The 16,327-nt window shown below is 41.4% G+C and overlaps 1 protein-coding gene across 5 annotated transcripts in view; it reads right to left on the minus strand.

The window, feature by feature from the left end:
* Window positions 1–20: 20 nt before the first annotated feature.
* Window positions 21–16,327, minus strand: part of lnx2b (ligand of numb-protein X 2b) — a 28,178-nt gene continuing 11,871 nt past the window's right edge. For all 5 annotated transcript variants that reach the window (XM_061834559.1, XM_061834561.1, XM_061834562.1 and 2 more), the window contains 8 exons: window positions 14,180–14,373; window positions 10,620–10,819; window positions 7,909–8,313; window positions 7,370–7,501; window positions 4,364–4,538; window positions 3,674–3,914; window positions 2,630–2,788; window positions 21–2,288 (listed from right to left, as the gene is read on the minus strand). In XM_061834559.1, the coding sequence (XP_061690543.1) occupies window positions 2,153–2,288; window positions 2,630–2,788; window positions 3,674–3,914; window positions 4,364–4,538; window positions 7,370–7,501; window positions 7,909–8,313; window positions 10,620–10,819; window positions 14,180–14,373 (1,642 nt within the window). In that variant the 3' untranslated portion in view covers window positions 21–2,152. The remainder of the gene's footprint in view (window positions 2,289–2,629; window positions 2,789–3,673; window positions 3,915–4,363; window positions 4,539–7,369; window positions 7,502–7,908; window positions 8,314–10,619; window positions 10,820–14,179; window positions 14,374–16,327) is intronic.

Here is a 16,327-nt window from a genome sequence, read left to right on the forward strand (position 1 = left end):
ATGAAGGCGTGAGAGGTGGGTGGTTCAGGGCAGGGGTACTTTTAATATAGTGAACATTCTGGGCAAATTGAACATTTATGTGAGCCACACCTATCAATTTGAGTGGCGACATACTTGTGCATCTCAGCAATTTAGGAAAAGTTCATTTTTTGTAGTTGTTCATTAAGTGACACTGATAGAGACTATTATGAAGATTGATTAAGCAACGGAAATCAAATTCAAAAGGCCATTTCCTACTTTAGGTTTATATTTAAAATCCTCTCATATAAAACGTAGTATTTTACAACACTAGAATATAAAATTTCACTTATGATCTGCACGTTGTGAATTTCATTTTTTGAACTGAACAACTCAAATGTCAATTTCCACTTCACCGAGATGCACCTGTACATGCGAATAAATACAACGGAACGGACACAAACGGTGTCAAAGGAGAACAACACAATTGTGACAGTCTTTAAACACACACACACACATACGTGTATGGGGTTATTGTTGTTGAATGGTGTAGAACTTTTAAAGTCAAGACCCCCCAAAGTGGCTTAAAAAATTCCCCCCCCCCCCCGACAAAAAGAAGCATTCACTCGGATAGCTTTGAAAAAAGTGCAGTAAAACTGGACAAAGGACACTTTGGTCTTTACAGTCAGGAGTCGTTCGGACATGGTCATGAGCGGCCAACGTGAATCCTTCATCGCGACAATCTGCAATGTGCGTGTGTGTGTGTGTGCGGCTCAAATCCCAAAATAAGTCCTCCGGTTCACGGACATTGTCGCTGATTGCCGTCACGATTTCACCCTGGTCAGATTCCAAATATACAAACAAGGTGTCCCCCTCCCAAAAAGAAAATGCACTCAGTCTCTGGGAACTATGTATATATTTTTTTTAAATAACGGAAACTGTACAATTAATATACAAAACAACAATTACAGGAAGAATGAAAATGATGAATTCCCTCCATGTTTCCCAGACCTCATGCCATTTTTAATATAAAAATACACACACACGGGCATATCTCAGCGATAGCATGCTTTATGTTACTGAATTGAAGAAAAAGGCCTCCTAAATTCATGGTAAATGTTGCTTAATGTTATTGAATTTGTTGGTCCATGTCACCAGGTGTTTGAAAAATGAATGTTTGAAAAAGCAGTATGAATATTTGCAAAAGTGCAGGAACAAGTAGCTCAGACTTGGGTAACCACGGAAACATTTTCTTTCATGCCATAAAGTTTCACTACTCCCTAAAAGGAAGAGATATTGATCTCTATTTGAAGTGAAATTAAGGAAAAACGTTAAATCCACTATAACCATCGCAGATTAATGTAATTTAACCTTGTCTCTTTAGTTTATCATAACTTGTTTATTTGGCATCCCAAAAATGGTTAAAAAAAAAAAAAAGATGCATTGCTTCAAGAATCTCCACATGAGTTCTAATTGTCAAGACTTGTCAAAAATATGAACGCACATTTCGCACAACTTATTGTTCGACAGCAACAGCTGACGGACAAAACTCACAACAGGTGTTTGACCCGCGAACGGACCAGTACAATCCCAAGAACTTCTTTACCTTTCTGTGACTCTTCCAGTGGGCACTCCCGCTGTTGACACTTTCTGATGACACCTTAAAGTCTGTGGCATCTTCCCTTTTGAGAACTTCCTGTCTGAAGCCTCTCACTAGCTCTGACTGTTCATTGTGTCATCAGCAGGTTGCAACACAGAACGAAAGCATCACAGAATGCCAGAGGTGAACAATCTTGCGTGAATTTTGCCTTTCGGCTTCTTGTTGGCAAAGAGCAAGTTGCGTAATATGCACAGAAACGGTTGGGACATGCTTTCTAACGTTAGCATCAAATTCATTTAAACAGGAAAGTTAATTTGAGATTCAAATTGAAATTTCCCCTAAAAGCCCAACAACCCTAACTTGTATTGTTGCCAAAATCTTATTTTCTGGTTCTTAACACAGACGAACGCGTCAAACCGACCGATGTGAGTAATGTTGAAATCATAGAGTTGAGTGCATTTTATCGGGACACCCAGCAATCACGCAAGCGCCGGCCTTTCGAGACAGTACACTGGCACATAGTGGTGGGAAGGTTACCTGCCGCATGTGCAGGACGCTTCCCAATTACCGCGTTTCGTGGCTACGTATGCGTGGCTAGATCAGACTCCCGGGCCAGCACACCACCGTGAGAGTCACTTTATTCTTCTGAAGTTTCAGCATGGGGATGAGCGACGCGTTGTTCATTCCCGCCGTCGTGGCTCCATTCACCGCCACGATCTCGTCACCACACCTGGAAGACAAACACAGGTCACACAAAAGAGAAATGATGACAGCAGGGACGTCCAAACTTTTACCACTTCATGCTGTGTGTGTGTTTAAGTTCAAACTAATTCAATATGCTGATGATCAGCGATTTTCAAAGTTTGGTCCAAGTACAATAATATACAATATGATAAATTACCTTTTGACAAGGTTGTTAAAATATAAGTAGATCTGATTTAGTTGTGTGATACTTATAAAACTACGAGCTACATCAATAAACCAGTACTGTGTAACTATTTGAATGAGCCCCGGGACACTTTTCCAGAAGAATTTGGGTTGCAAAGTCCAAAAGGTTAAGGCTTAACATACTTGAGGCGGCCGTCAAAGTGAGCAGGTGTTCCAGGCACGATGGTCTTGATGAAGAAGGGCTGCTGCCCGCGACTTTCCTCGTAGCCGCCGACGATGCTGAAGCCCCAGCTCTCGTTGTTGCTCTTCTGCAGGACGATGTCACGGCACCAGTGCATGTGGCTGACGTGACAATGGCGATGTTAGCCATAAAATTTCATCCCTAAAAGGCCTTCCAATTCCCAATTCGTACAACACTTTAAAGTGTATTGTGTGCCTTAGCTCAATAAAGGTTGGGAAACACTAGACTATTTATGCTATTGCAGTCATGTATGCAATAATTGGACACTCTAAACGGGCTCCAGCACTCCCCGCGACCCTCGTGAGGATAAGCGGCGTAGAAAGGGATGGATGGAGAGTCATGTATGGGTGTGTTCAGTCATGCCGCAGATATGAAGTTATGGGTGTGGTCCACCAGTCATGCCCACAGATATAAAATTGTGGGAGTGTGTTGTTTGTAATTATGAGTGTACCCCTTTAAGAGCGGAGGGGGGGCGGTGTCAGGTAAACTAGGAGGTAGAAGTAAGCAGAGCAGCAGCTCGTTACTAAAGACAGTGTGCTTCCGTGTTAAAGAAAACAAAAAAGACGCCAGGCTGTGGTTCACTGCGCTGGATCGGTTTTTATGTGCGCTGAGAGTGTGCAACAAGTGTGCCACTGCCCAGTGGCGCAGCTTAGAGGGAACATTGGTCAAGACTACACAAAATAAGCAACGTCTTTCACTATGTATTTCTACTCCTAACAAATTTTATGCACGTGATTTTTCATGCTCGACTGTGCAGATTTGCAAATGTGATGGCGCGCGGGCGCGTACTCTCCCGTCAAATCACATTGACTGCTATTGTTTATTTCGCACGCACACAGATTAACAAAAATGTATCAGAAACTATCACATTCTAAACTTTTTCTTCTCTTTTGCATATCCCAATTGTGCCACTTGAGTCCAAAAAATATTGAAATCCATCACTTGAACCATCCAATGCAAATCCAGCCTAAGTGGAAGATTTGTACCTTGGTAAACCCAGCCATCGCGTCCACAGCGGTGTCCACTTGAAGGACTCTTCTTGTGCGTCCTCCACACCGACCGACCTGTCGCCGTTGGCCTCGCCGTCCTCCTGTGAGTCTTCTGAAATAGTCTGGATGACCCGCAGGACCACCTGGGGCTGGGCAGCCTGCGCCTTCAGCGTGGAAACCGCCTCGCTGTACGTCAGCTGCGTCAGGTCCACGCCATTGATGCTCAGCAGAACATCACCTGAGGACGCACAGGGAACTCTTGAGAGAACGGCTGAGTGGAAGAAGATACAGTATTTACATTATTTTTGGAGGACAAGTATCATTGCCTGCTGGAAATAGGTAAAAATGACAAATAATTGTTGCGCTTGCTAGCTAAGGATAATTTCCAAAGCAAAAAAAAAAAAAAAAAAAAAACAATTGAAAAAAAAATTACTGTAATTTCCGGCCTACAAGCCGCGACTTTTTTCCCCACACGCTTTCAGCCCTGCAGTGATGTGGCGCTCGCGTTAGCGCACATGTTTATAGGCCTCGGTACACAGTAAGAGTTTAATGCTAGGGTTAAACTCTTTCTGTATACAGAGGCTTATAACCGGGTCTGCTCTGTAGACCGGGAATTACGGTACTTATAAGTAGCAAAACGACAAATAGATGGTGGTTCACTACAACTGAAAAAAATCTTCCATCTACCCCGTTTGATGGTGCCGTCTCGATGCAGGCATCCAATTGGCTGCACGCTGGTGATGTAGACCGGTAGACGACTGCGGCAGTCTCTCCCGCCCGCTATGGTGATGCCCAGGGAAAGGCGGGGCTCCTTCTTCAGGCTCACAGTCTTCTCCTGGCTGGAAAACCCACCGGGAGGGTCCTGTATGATTACACAACCACATTCAGTACACACTTTTGTTTTGGTGCCAGTACAAATAATGGCGCATGGAGGATTTATTACTTTCTGCTTTGTAGGTAAGTCAATACGGTATCAATGTAACAGTTTCATCCAGTATCAAAATATAAAAAAAAAACCCTCCAGTTTTGCAACGTTTCCTGAGTATTGTGCATATTTTACATCAGAAAAAAAATCATGGCACAGCACCTAACAAAAATGTGACACACACACACACACACACACAACTATAGCACAGTGGTTGACAGTCACTGCTCTAAAAGATTATCGAAAGTGATTGGGTAAGGTTGGATGGCAGACCTGTTCAATATTCATGATTGTAAATCATAATTCTGAGAGGGTTTGAGCTTTGCGTATGTGATTGTGATATAAAATGTAAAGATGTTGCCACACAGCCACCATAAACAATAATAGCCAATGTTCATCGTTCTTTACACAGTTTATATTTGTGTAAATAAAATTATGCAAATATTTAATTTTTATTTGTACGTATAAATTAGATATATTTGTTTAACTACTGTGCAAAGACACAGCCACAAGGAAAACAATATTTTTGAAAGTTTGGCTTCAAACAATGATTTCATCAAACTGCCATCATGCTGATTAGCAGAGCATAGACAGGAAGTCCACTAAACAGTTTTCAGCGATGTGACGTGACGTTTTGCATTTTGCAGTTATAAATAACCCAGCTGCTACACTGGTGAGATGAGTTTTCACGAAGTGGGGGACTTTCGCGGGAGGTGGCTCGAAATTAGGCAGAGGTGGCTGCATCAGCATCTTGAGTACCCCACTGATTAATTTCTTAGTCACACTTGAAGGAGGCGAGTGCCTTTCTCCCTCTATAGTGATGAAGCTCTTTGGATCGCTCGCCATTAAAGTGAAAATTCACGGGAGCGGTGCTGCCAATCAAGTTGAACGATCGGCTTGATTGAAGTGCCTTGGGCAGTAACAAATGTGGAACGTGAGATGGAGGAGACGTGCAAGCTCCCACACTGGTGTCTCGTAATGGGGAAGATGTGTGGAAAGTGACAGCTCCCGGCAGCCTCTCCTGGTTGAGCTCTACAGACTGCAAACCGCCGAAAGGGAAGCTCGGGGGAGGTGGCGACGTCTCTTCCTCTGCCTGGCGGGGGGTCCTTCCCCCCCAGCAAGACGAAAAGGCTCCACTCTGCAGGCGAAAGCTAACTGTTACCCACTTTGATCCTCTCCCACCCAAAGAAAGAAGGGGCCCAAAAACAACAAGGCAGCGGCCCCGCGGTGGCAGACTGAGCAGCACCCCGGGCCTTTTGATCAGGACAGAGGGAGGCCCTCCACGGACGCTTTCATCTCTGCGCTGCGACACAGGTGTCTGTTCTCAAAGCTTTGCACCCCCGGTTGGGGGGGCTGCTATTCTTCCTGCTCACACTACACGGAAGAACTGAGTTGACTCACGTCACAATTACACTGTATAAACACTAACCGTGTCCGGTTTTCGGAAGGCACTAGCTGCAGTCAGGAAGCTGGATGTGGAAACTGCAAATTGAGCAGTTTCAGAGTGGGAAGACCGGGAAAACATTTCCAGGTATGGAGCAATGAGGGGGACAAGAAAAGCTGTCATACAATAGATAGTTACAAAACCCATATTTGCTAGATATAAGTTTCACGAGAAGGCGCAAGAAAACTGTGAGTCATGTGAGCACTTTGTGACAGAACTCAAGCTATTTGTTAAAGACTGTAACTACACAAACAGTGGTGAGATGGTCAGAGACCGCATAGTTTTCGCTACCAACTCACCGAGTATGCGCGAAAAGTTACACAGCCAGGGGCCGGCGCTCAGGTCAAAAAAAAAAAACAAAAAACGATCGGCATTGCCCGCTCCCACGAGTTAGCAAAACTGCAGCTAAAGGCTATGGCTAGCGACAGCCACAAGGTTCACGTTATCCACCGCAAACATGGAAGGCAAAGTTTCACTGCAGGTGCTAGTCGGCGTATTGATAGCCCAAAGACCTCCGTAAAGATATGTTAAAAAGTGGGGAGGATACCACAGGAAATTCGCTGAATGCCCAACAAAAAGGTAAACAATGCCTGATAGGTCAGACCCCTTTTTCTCTGTTCTTACAACCATAAGCCACACAATGAAATACAATGATGAAAAGACCGTAAGTCGCTTATAACCAAGCCAATATTCACAAAAATATCACTAATAAAAAACGCGAGTTGTATTGTATTGTAGTTTTGCGTCCAGTAGGCGTCGTAAAAGAAAGTCATGTGACTCGTGACGTCACGTGAAAAGTATCTATCGAAGCCAAGGTAAGGCCACATTTCCAGAACCGGAAACCTTTCCCTCTCTGCATTTGACTGGATTTACACTGCACGGTTCATGTGACACAATCTAGTTTTGCTAAGATATGAGTCGTAGTAGCGTTAAGAGAAAAAAAAATGTATGTAATCAGATACCATCAGATCAGAATCAGGCCTCTTTCAAATTTGCAAACAAAACAGAAACATAATGGATGTCTGCCAACGTAAGTGCAGTGACTTACGTTACCATCATCAAAAATCTTAATGTTCAACCAAACCATAAAATCGTGTCTAATGAAAGTTCTCATATTAATGCTAGCGTAATGAGAAAGGCTGGAGACCAACAGACAAATAGCTATACCCGCAATGTAAACAGAGACAGTCACATACTAAAAATTGTTCAGGATGGTAAAAATTGGTACGTGTGTAGTCGAATTGATATGTGTAAAACTGTGCAGTGTGAGGGGTTAACATCTGAAGACGGCCCAGTCGATGTGACTAGAAATGTACTGCCGTACCTTCATGTAGGTGGAGCACCGCCTGAAGTACTGCAACTCGGGTGCCCTCCTGGCTGCCCGGCCTTGCGGTCCACCTTCGTCTTGACTCTCTGCTGGCCTCAAGACTACAAAGTTGACGCGTACTTCGCTGGCCTGCATAAAAGACAAACCGGTCAATCAATGGTAGAATAACTGGATGTTTTATCCCAAAGGCAATCAAGCATGTGGAACATTCAAGTGTCTGCCAAGCAGAATCATGAAAGTACCTTTTGATACCTTTGTGATCTTGAGAATTTACAGCGCTTCACTTTTTCCACAAGCTTGACATAACACTCCATAAAAGGCATCGTGAAAAAAAAGATTCTTTTGAGGATCTTGCAAATGTATTTAAAATAAACTCAATGTGCTGATTGTGTTTATGTTCTCCCAGCTGAAAACTGCATTGGAGAATGAGGTTTTCCTTTCCCACTTTTAAGGACATTAACGTAAACACATTATAAAAACTCAATTGAAAAAAGGACATGAACCATATCCTATGAGGCAGCAGGAAAACACGGTACCTGTATGATCTGGGCAGCACTCTCAGGTGTACCGTGCCTCAGGTCATGTCCATTGATGGCCAACACTTTGTCGCTGTTCTTCAGTTTGCCATCTTTTGCTGCCAACCCTCCCGAAAGCAGATCCAGGATGAAGACGCCACTCTCATCGGATTTGCGGATCAGCTTTATCCCGAGCGGTTCCGAACGTTGACTCTTGGTCAACGTCACCTGCAGCACCGTCCCGGGATTGTGAGTGGAGACCACGTTGCCTTCGGCGCCGCCAGACGAAACGGGGTTCTGATCGGAGCGCGCCTCCCTCGGTTTGAAACCCTTCTCCTGCATGACGGTGAGCCTGACGAGGGAAGGCTGGCGCAGCAGGGCGACAGCCCGAGCGTGCAGGACAGATGCCAAGCTGATGTCATTCACCTGTAAACATTTTGTAGCACAGACAAAAAGAATTTAAAAACTGCATTTTTTTTTTTTAAATAAGCACCACAGTTTGAAATAATTAACCCCCATTTAGCTCATTTCCATTATAGGTCACGTAGACAGAAGGTTAAACGTTGCGCACATGAAGTTGAGGCTGATTTGTATTTAAAGGCAGGAAACTAAAAAGCTGCCGTTTCAGTTACTTAATTTTCCTTCTGGCCTATATAATATTTACATAACTAGATTGAACTTTAGGCACCATGCTGATGGAGGAACATCAGAAATTAGGGTTTGTCAATCAGTGACAGCAGCCACAATAAGTTGTGTGTGTCAACCTGTGGTGCTCACGTCTGGCGGTAGTAACCACACACTTCGTTGTCATGGACACCGAACCAGTTTATCGAGAATATCTGCCTTCACATTCCCTCCTTTAAAGAGGTATGTTTACAAAACAGGGAGGAATTTGTGGAGGAATTTTTTACTTCCATTGTTTGATAGTAATACATACACGAGATTTTTTTTTTTTATGTGAATGTAATGTATGAATGCTGAACAGACCCATATTCTTTCTGCCCTCCCTGAGTTTGCTTTAAGATGTTTATTGACACCCCAGTTAGTTAACTGGAATACTAAATGCACAATAAAAACGAAGACAGTTTATATTCAAATCCAAGGTACACACTGTTTTAGAAATCGCCATCTTATGCTAACAGTCAATGGAAAACCTGATTAACAGGCCAGCTAAAATTAACATTAGATCATGGGAGGGACTTACTTTCAAATAAACATTCAGACACTGACACCATAGTAACACATCCTAATAATATAACAATACTCACAGGCATAAATTCTAATCTGTGACAAACAAGTTTAATAAAGATTTATTGTAAGATTTATGACTTTTTTAAAACTTTTTTTCTTTTACGCTTACTATAATCATGCAGCTCCACGCATGGATCGCACTACAGAATCTATGCCTTAGAGGCCAAGCTGTACACAGTCGGAACAACAGATTCAGTAAAGGCTTTGTAGAAAAAGACAAATGTTACCTCCCACTTGGCTGTTTGACATGAAATCAGAATAAAATTTTCACGTTTTAGGTCAATTAGGATGACCATTTCTACTGCTAAATGCCAGAATAATCAGGGAAAAATACTAATTTCAACGACCACCTAGAATGGACAGAGACCTATGGCAAAATGACAAAATCTATATTGTATTTTAATACTTGAATAGCCGTTTGTGTTTTTTATTGTGGCCTTTTTCAAATGTACTCAAAAGTTTGATGGAACATGTGGCAATTAGGATAGCAATGATATACCGCATGCGACAGCAATGATGTAAATAGCTCACGTTAGAAAACAATTTTTCATTTTCACTGATGACTGCATTTCCCTTCTCTCAGCCTGTGTTGTACCTCCCTTTTCTCTCAAGGACAAGATGAGAACTTTGTAAATGGGTCTCCATTTCCTCATCTCCCTCCCATTTTTTTTTCTTTGGTTTAATAGGCGGTAGTTCTTCAGTGAAACTCGCAACCTCTCTATTTGCAAAGATATTATTACAACTATTAAAGACGAGATTCTTTCATGATTAATTTCCAAAAGAGCCACCCCAAGTCAGCCAATTTTTTTTAGCCATTGCTGTATTAATTTTTATTATTTTTTTCAAATTTCCATTTCTTATTATTTTACTTGTTAAAAAATTATTTCTGGTGATTATTTAAGTCATATTTAAAGTTTGGTTTTGGTAGTTAAGTACTAAGTTTCAAAATCAATGAATAATCAGATTACTTAAATGCGATTTCAATATCAATCAAAATATAAATAATATATATAATCATGATAATTATTTTTTCCATAATCACCCAGCCCTACCTGGAGCTACATGTGACGTCATGGTGACAATGTTTACACCATAAGTGTCAAACTCAAGGCCCGGGGGCCAGATCCGGCCTGAGAATGATTTTATGTGGCCCACGAAGGAAAATCATATGTATTAACTTTCATGATTTTTGTTAGAATCTGTACCAAATTTTTAAATTGTCATATCATAAATGATAACGATGAGATATTACAAGCATTATTGTGTTACCAAACAACAATAGTTGAAATACCCATTACTCTCGATTTCTGATTCCAAAACGAGTTCATAAATTTCATATGTAAATCTGATGAGGCGGTTAAAGATTTTTATGGTTTCACAGTCATAACGGCCCTCCGAGGGGAACCATAAGTAAAATGTGGCCCGGGACAAAAATGAGTTTGACACCCCTGGTCTACACATTTGCAAAGGGTCGCTCTCACCTCTAAGATGTGGTCTCCAGGTGCTAGTCGACCGTCACGAGCGGCTTGCGAGTCACGTACAATCTCCTGGATGACGATGTTGCCCAGCGGTGTGTCTTTGCCCCCCACGATGCGCAAGCCCAGCTCTTCGTCCGCCTCTTCTCTGAATAGCTCCACCACATTGGATTCAGCCACCAAGCTAGAGCGAAGTGGCGTGTTGTCTGGCAACGAGAAGAACAAAAACCGCGTGGTCATAAAAACATAAAAATACTTTCCTCTATTTAAAATACCATTTCACAGTGGTGCCTCAAGATATGAGTTACCTTACTTGACTTTTTTGTGAGATGCGATCTATCGGCCGGGTTTTTGCTTTGACATTAGAGCCCAAATTTGAGATTAAAAAAGGAAATGCTTCAAGTTGTTGATTGCCACGATTATTTGGTGTTTACTCAAAAACTAGCCATAAAACAAAATAACCGCATAGTATGAAGTAAGACATACTTTGTTATTAAAAGTTTCTGGAACATAACTGCTGACAGGATACTGAGCCTTCCTGTTGCACGACAGGAGCACAACAGGGCGGTGGGGTGGACTGAGTGTGGGAAAGACAGTGACATCACAGCACAGCATGCGAATGTGCTACAGTGCATGTGAGAGACTTGATTACACTTCATATTTTAATACTCCTCTTGTACTTTTTTGACTATTTCACAACAGCGGTGGGAATCATACGGACCCAGGGCCAAAATCGACGTGCTTGAGGGTACAATCTCGCCCGCGGAATGAATTTGAAAGTGAAAATATCCATTGCTCCATTTATCATACAGTTTATCCTCATCCTGGACGAGTACACCTGAACTGGTTGTCAGCCAGTCACAGGGGAAAATTACAATAAAAAAAAAAAAAAGACTAACATTCATAACTGGGCATTTAGAGTCTTCAATCAACTGATGGAAATGGATCAGATTACTTGTGTATCCATTAATTTTAATGAGGAACCATGTTTTGAGATATTTTACTCAGATCTCAAAGCACCAAATTACAAATGACTCGTGTTTAATGTACTTTGACTTCAAAATCATGTACTGGCAATCAGTACATGACGGTAGCTAATCTTTATCTGTACAATGTTACATATTGTTCTTAGACAAAGTGACATGTTGATGACCACAAGCGTGTTGTAATCGTGTTAAAATGTTATAGACTGCATATTATCACAAGGACTACAAGACTTTGCAATGGTTACGTGGAACAACTCCAAAAAGACACTGTTCAGTTACACATCAAGAGTTTTAAAGTGCTCGATAGAAACGTGGATCTCAATAAATAAAATTTTTAAAAAATGTATTTCCATCATTAAATTCAAAATATATAAGAGATCGCAGACAAATAGGAAAATACTGTTTCACAGGGCAAATTCCTAACTGAATTGTACATTAAAATCGGTTTCTAAAGTAATAGTTTTCATTCATGAGAATTGTATGGTTTTTGTAATCATCGAAAGTATATCATGGGTCTAATTTAACACGATTGTCACTTCACAGTTGAACTTGAACGTTTTCCATAATATTCTAGTTTATTGAGATGCACCCGAGAGGCAGTACACTCCCTCTGAAAAGTAACCTTTGGATTCAGTGAAAACAAGAACAAATATTGATTCTGAAACAATACCGAAGGTTGTCTAACTAATCTGTGGGGGTCCGCCTGTTTATGTTGAGCACTGTACTGTGCATTGCTTATCATTGATAAGAAAAATACAAATCACCCTATGTTTCTACGGATGCCATAAGCAGAGGTGAAAGGCCTTCAGTTGTAAATAAATAATCTATATATGACATAACACAGTGTCAATAGACGGAAGGGCACGTGATGTTTGATTTTAGTGGTGTACAGATAAGGTAACCCAAACAAGAGATCAGTGAGGACTGTTGCCACACAGATCTCATCGAACCAGTCCACACTGTTTTTACTAGTTATTAGTGTTGACAGTTCCTATGAAAAACAAAAACATTCAGTATTATCTTCACCACTAAATGTGTCAAATAACAATAGACGAATCTGTTATTTGTACCTTCTATTGGGACATATAACAGTAACATGCGGTATATCACATTTTATAATTGGCGCCCGTGCTAGAATTGGATTTTTAAGGGATCACGTTTTATGAGTTTTAAACTAAGAGGCAGAAAAGGTCCCCTACAGAGCTGCAGTAATACTTGTCATTTCCAAAGAGCAGAGAGACTTTATGCCTGTAACTACTGTCCATGATATCTATGCTCACTTCTACTACCCAACCAATGGTATGCTGCATTATATGGTTAACATTAAGGTAGTCGACTTTCATTAGACAAAATTAAATCGTCGTCTGGATGAACATTTTGTTGTTAAATATAGTTTAATTCTCTTTTACTACATATGTTACTGCTCATTCTGTGTTATAGAAGTTTACAGGTTCACAATTACAGGGAGTCCTCGGGTTAAGACAGTCTCGACCCAAGACGTTTTGACTTTACAACTCCCGTCCCCAGTTCGCCATTTTGTCTGGCTAATGCTTGTCTGTGTTTGTGCGCCGGGAGTATCTCCACATTTTTTCACCCTCCTTTGTGGACATTATCACCACAAAGAAGAAAGCTGTGTCCTTTAGCAATGCTTCTGCAGGCAAAGGAAAATCTATTACCATGAAAAAGAAGCTCAAGATGATAAAAAGATGGGAGAAAGGAGAGACACCAACACCACCAAGGCTTCATTGGGTCGACCGTGGTTACAATTATTAAAGACAAAGCCCGTATTCTATTTGTGAAGGGTTCTGTTCCTATGTCGGATACAATGATCACAAAACAAGGTTCTTTGATACATGTCGAGATGGAGAGGGTTGAGAACCAGGTTGTAGACCGAGGACTCCCTGTACAGTTACATCTGTACTAATTTCTTTTTGCCTGTAAATGGTTTTTCAGATTATATGTTGGCATTAGGCTAGCAGACTTATATGGTTTAACAATTTTGCATTTAAATAGTCTTTTTTTGTGTTTTCTGTCAGTTTTACAATAAACCTCACCGAGCAGTGACAAATTAACATCTTGAAGCAAGTACACTGACTCTTATATGGAGGACTGCGCAAAGGAGTCTGCTGTTATATGATAAGTCTCCCAGTTTTTGACTGACAGAGAGTGAGAACAGACACTAGGAAAAGCCACAAGTTTTAACTGCATTTAAACCGTGTGGGCGAGGTTAAATAAAACTTGAGTTACTAACCTAGGTCTAGAACATGTTTTAACTGCATCATAACTAGATGTAGTTCCAGACAGGCTTGCGAGAAGCTGATTGTAATTTTCCAGTCAAAGGGTGACTGGTCAGAGCAGCTGTGATGTGCTGCGTGTTCCTGCAACTACACTAATGATTCACCCGTGGCAGACTCAGGGACTCAACAATCAGCAATTTTACAGTGTCTACAATCACTGGCCACAGACGGGGGATGGGCACACCCGTGAGATCATTTCTATCCATCTCAGCTAAACATTAGCCAATCATCATGAGGAAATGACTTATGCAATCGAAGCTTTTTGATGACAAGCACTCCATACCGTCCTCATTTTCTTCATAAGCAGGGTTAATGAGTCCAGGATCAGGCAGGTCTCTGGTGGTGCTGCGCGGCGGGACTTCTGCATGTTTAGCATCAGCGGACAGCTCGCCGTCGCCTTTGCGGCCCTTCAATTCGTTCCACGAAGGCCTCTTCCTCTTCTCCGCTTCCTCTCTGAGTCTCCTGAAAGAGGGACATCTGGACAAAGACAGAATACTCTCAGGGAGAAGTGACGACCACTCACTGGCCTGTAAATACATACATGGAAATAGCAGTGGTACAAGGTGCAATGAGAATGATGAACATAAAAATGGAGAGGAAAAACACGATAAATATCCTTAAATATTACAAGGAAGTTTGTCAAGTTCATTCGAGTGCACAGAAGACTGGCTGCTGGAATTTAGAAAGATGTTTGCGCATTTATATCTATCTTAAGGTTCAAGTACTAGTACACGTTTTGTCCTCCCTCGCAAGACAATTTCACTCACTTGTAGAAATGTGGTTTTTTTTCCCCACTACTCATGACACTTTTGGCCTACTAGTGCGGATGAAACCTTACTAGTAAACTACTGTTTAGCACTAATAGTGCTACTAGACCCAACTAATATGCATGCGTCACATTGAGTCTTATCAAAGATGTTTTTTTTTTTAAGTCGGAGATGGACTGTTCGATCGAAATCGACGCATTGGTCTTGCTCTAACGAATTCATTGAAAGGCATTTATTTGATATCGTTGATAAGGAGGCTAATAGTGTGTGAGATATGCCTAATATTTGGCATAGTTGTATTACTAGTGCAACACATTAGTTGACTGTACGATTTAATTTCACATTAGTCAACCAAAAGTGAGACTTGTGGGGGAAAAACATTACGAAGACAGTTGTTTTATCAGTACGCTGAATTGTCTTACTAGTAAAGACAAATAGTATATCAGTATATGCACCTTAGATGGACATCAAGGATATGGAATAAAAGCTCAAATTGCTTTGCATACTTTTGTCTACATGTCCGAACTTTGCCCCCTTGGATGTTTGCACAGACCGCCTGCTGGCTGCCAACCACAACAGGCTGCGTCATCACGGCCGACCTCGGACATGATAAGCACCGCGCTGACCGTGCGGATAAGGAGGAGAGCGATTTACAGCTCGCCTCAAACTCTGAAACCTCAGGTTTTGCACGTCTGAGAGGAAGTGACTGCGCATTTGTTATAGTGATGTTACACAATCAAACATGTACCTGTAGCAGCCAAAACATCTTGTATTTTAACTGTACATACACCACTTTCGTGTTTTGTTTTTCTATAAAGTGGAGCACAATAGGACACTTTTAATGCATTGGGGGACTCTCTCCATTTCCCCAATACATTAGTTTATTTGGGTTGGATGGTGGCTATTATTTTGTATAAATCCCAGTCTATCTAATGATGTGACCAATGAATTTGCTGTATCCAAGTAATGGATTAAATCACAAATGACCTGCCCAGCTTTGAAGCAGCCGATTAGAGATCAATACCACTCGTCTCGTGCCCATTAGCATTAAAATACAGCCATCAATGATAGTTTAGCACCAAACAGCAATCAGGGTGAAGCTAAATTTGTCTGTGATTTCTTCAATAAATGTCCAGAGATGTTGCCTAGCAACCGTCAGGAAGTGGCAAGGAAGTTACTGTCCCTCCAGCTGACAAACTGTGTGGCTTAAAACTACCCCAGGATTAAATGAATGCATTTAAATGTCTGACTTTGGTGAACCTTAGAGATGACATAGTAGAAACATTAAGCTCGTTGTTCGTCATTATGCTAAACTAAGAACCTGCAGGATTCGGCTTTAATATTTAACTCATAAATCTTCTTACCTCAACATCGGAAAGGGGGTGTATTTTTCCACATGCATCACTATTCGCTAGTTAGCCACATGCTCACTATTACACTTTAACTTATTGGGTATTTGTTTGACATTTTCTCATTGTTAGTTATGATTTAGTTGACCCATTTTGTACTTTTTAACTCTGTGGGACAACTTTGTGTCTAAGAAGACTGCAACCACATACATAACCCTTTTTGCGTGATTCTGTGTAAAAGGAAAAGGTGGATAAATCCCGGATCTTGTATGATGTGCACTGCAGTGCCGATTGTGCTGGAGAGAGATTTTGAAA

The sequence above is a fragment of the Syngnathoides biaculeatus genome, chromosome 11 (assembly GCF_019802595.1).
Source record: "Syngnathoides biaculeatus isolate LvHL_M chromosome 11, ASM1980259v1, whole genome shotgun sequence".
NCBI classification, from domain to species: Eukaryota; Metazoa; Chordata; class Actinopteri; order Syngnathiformes; family Syngnathidae; genus Syngnathoides; species Syngnathoides biaculeatus.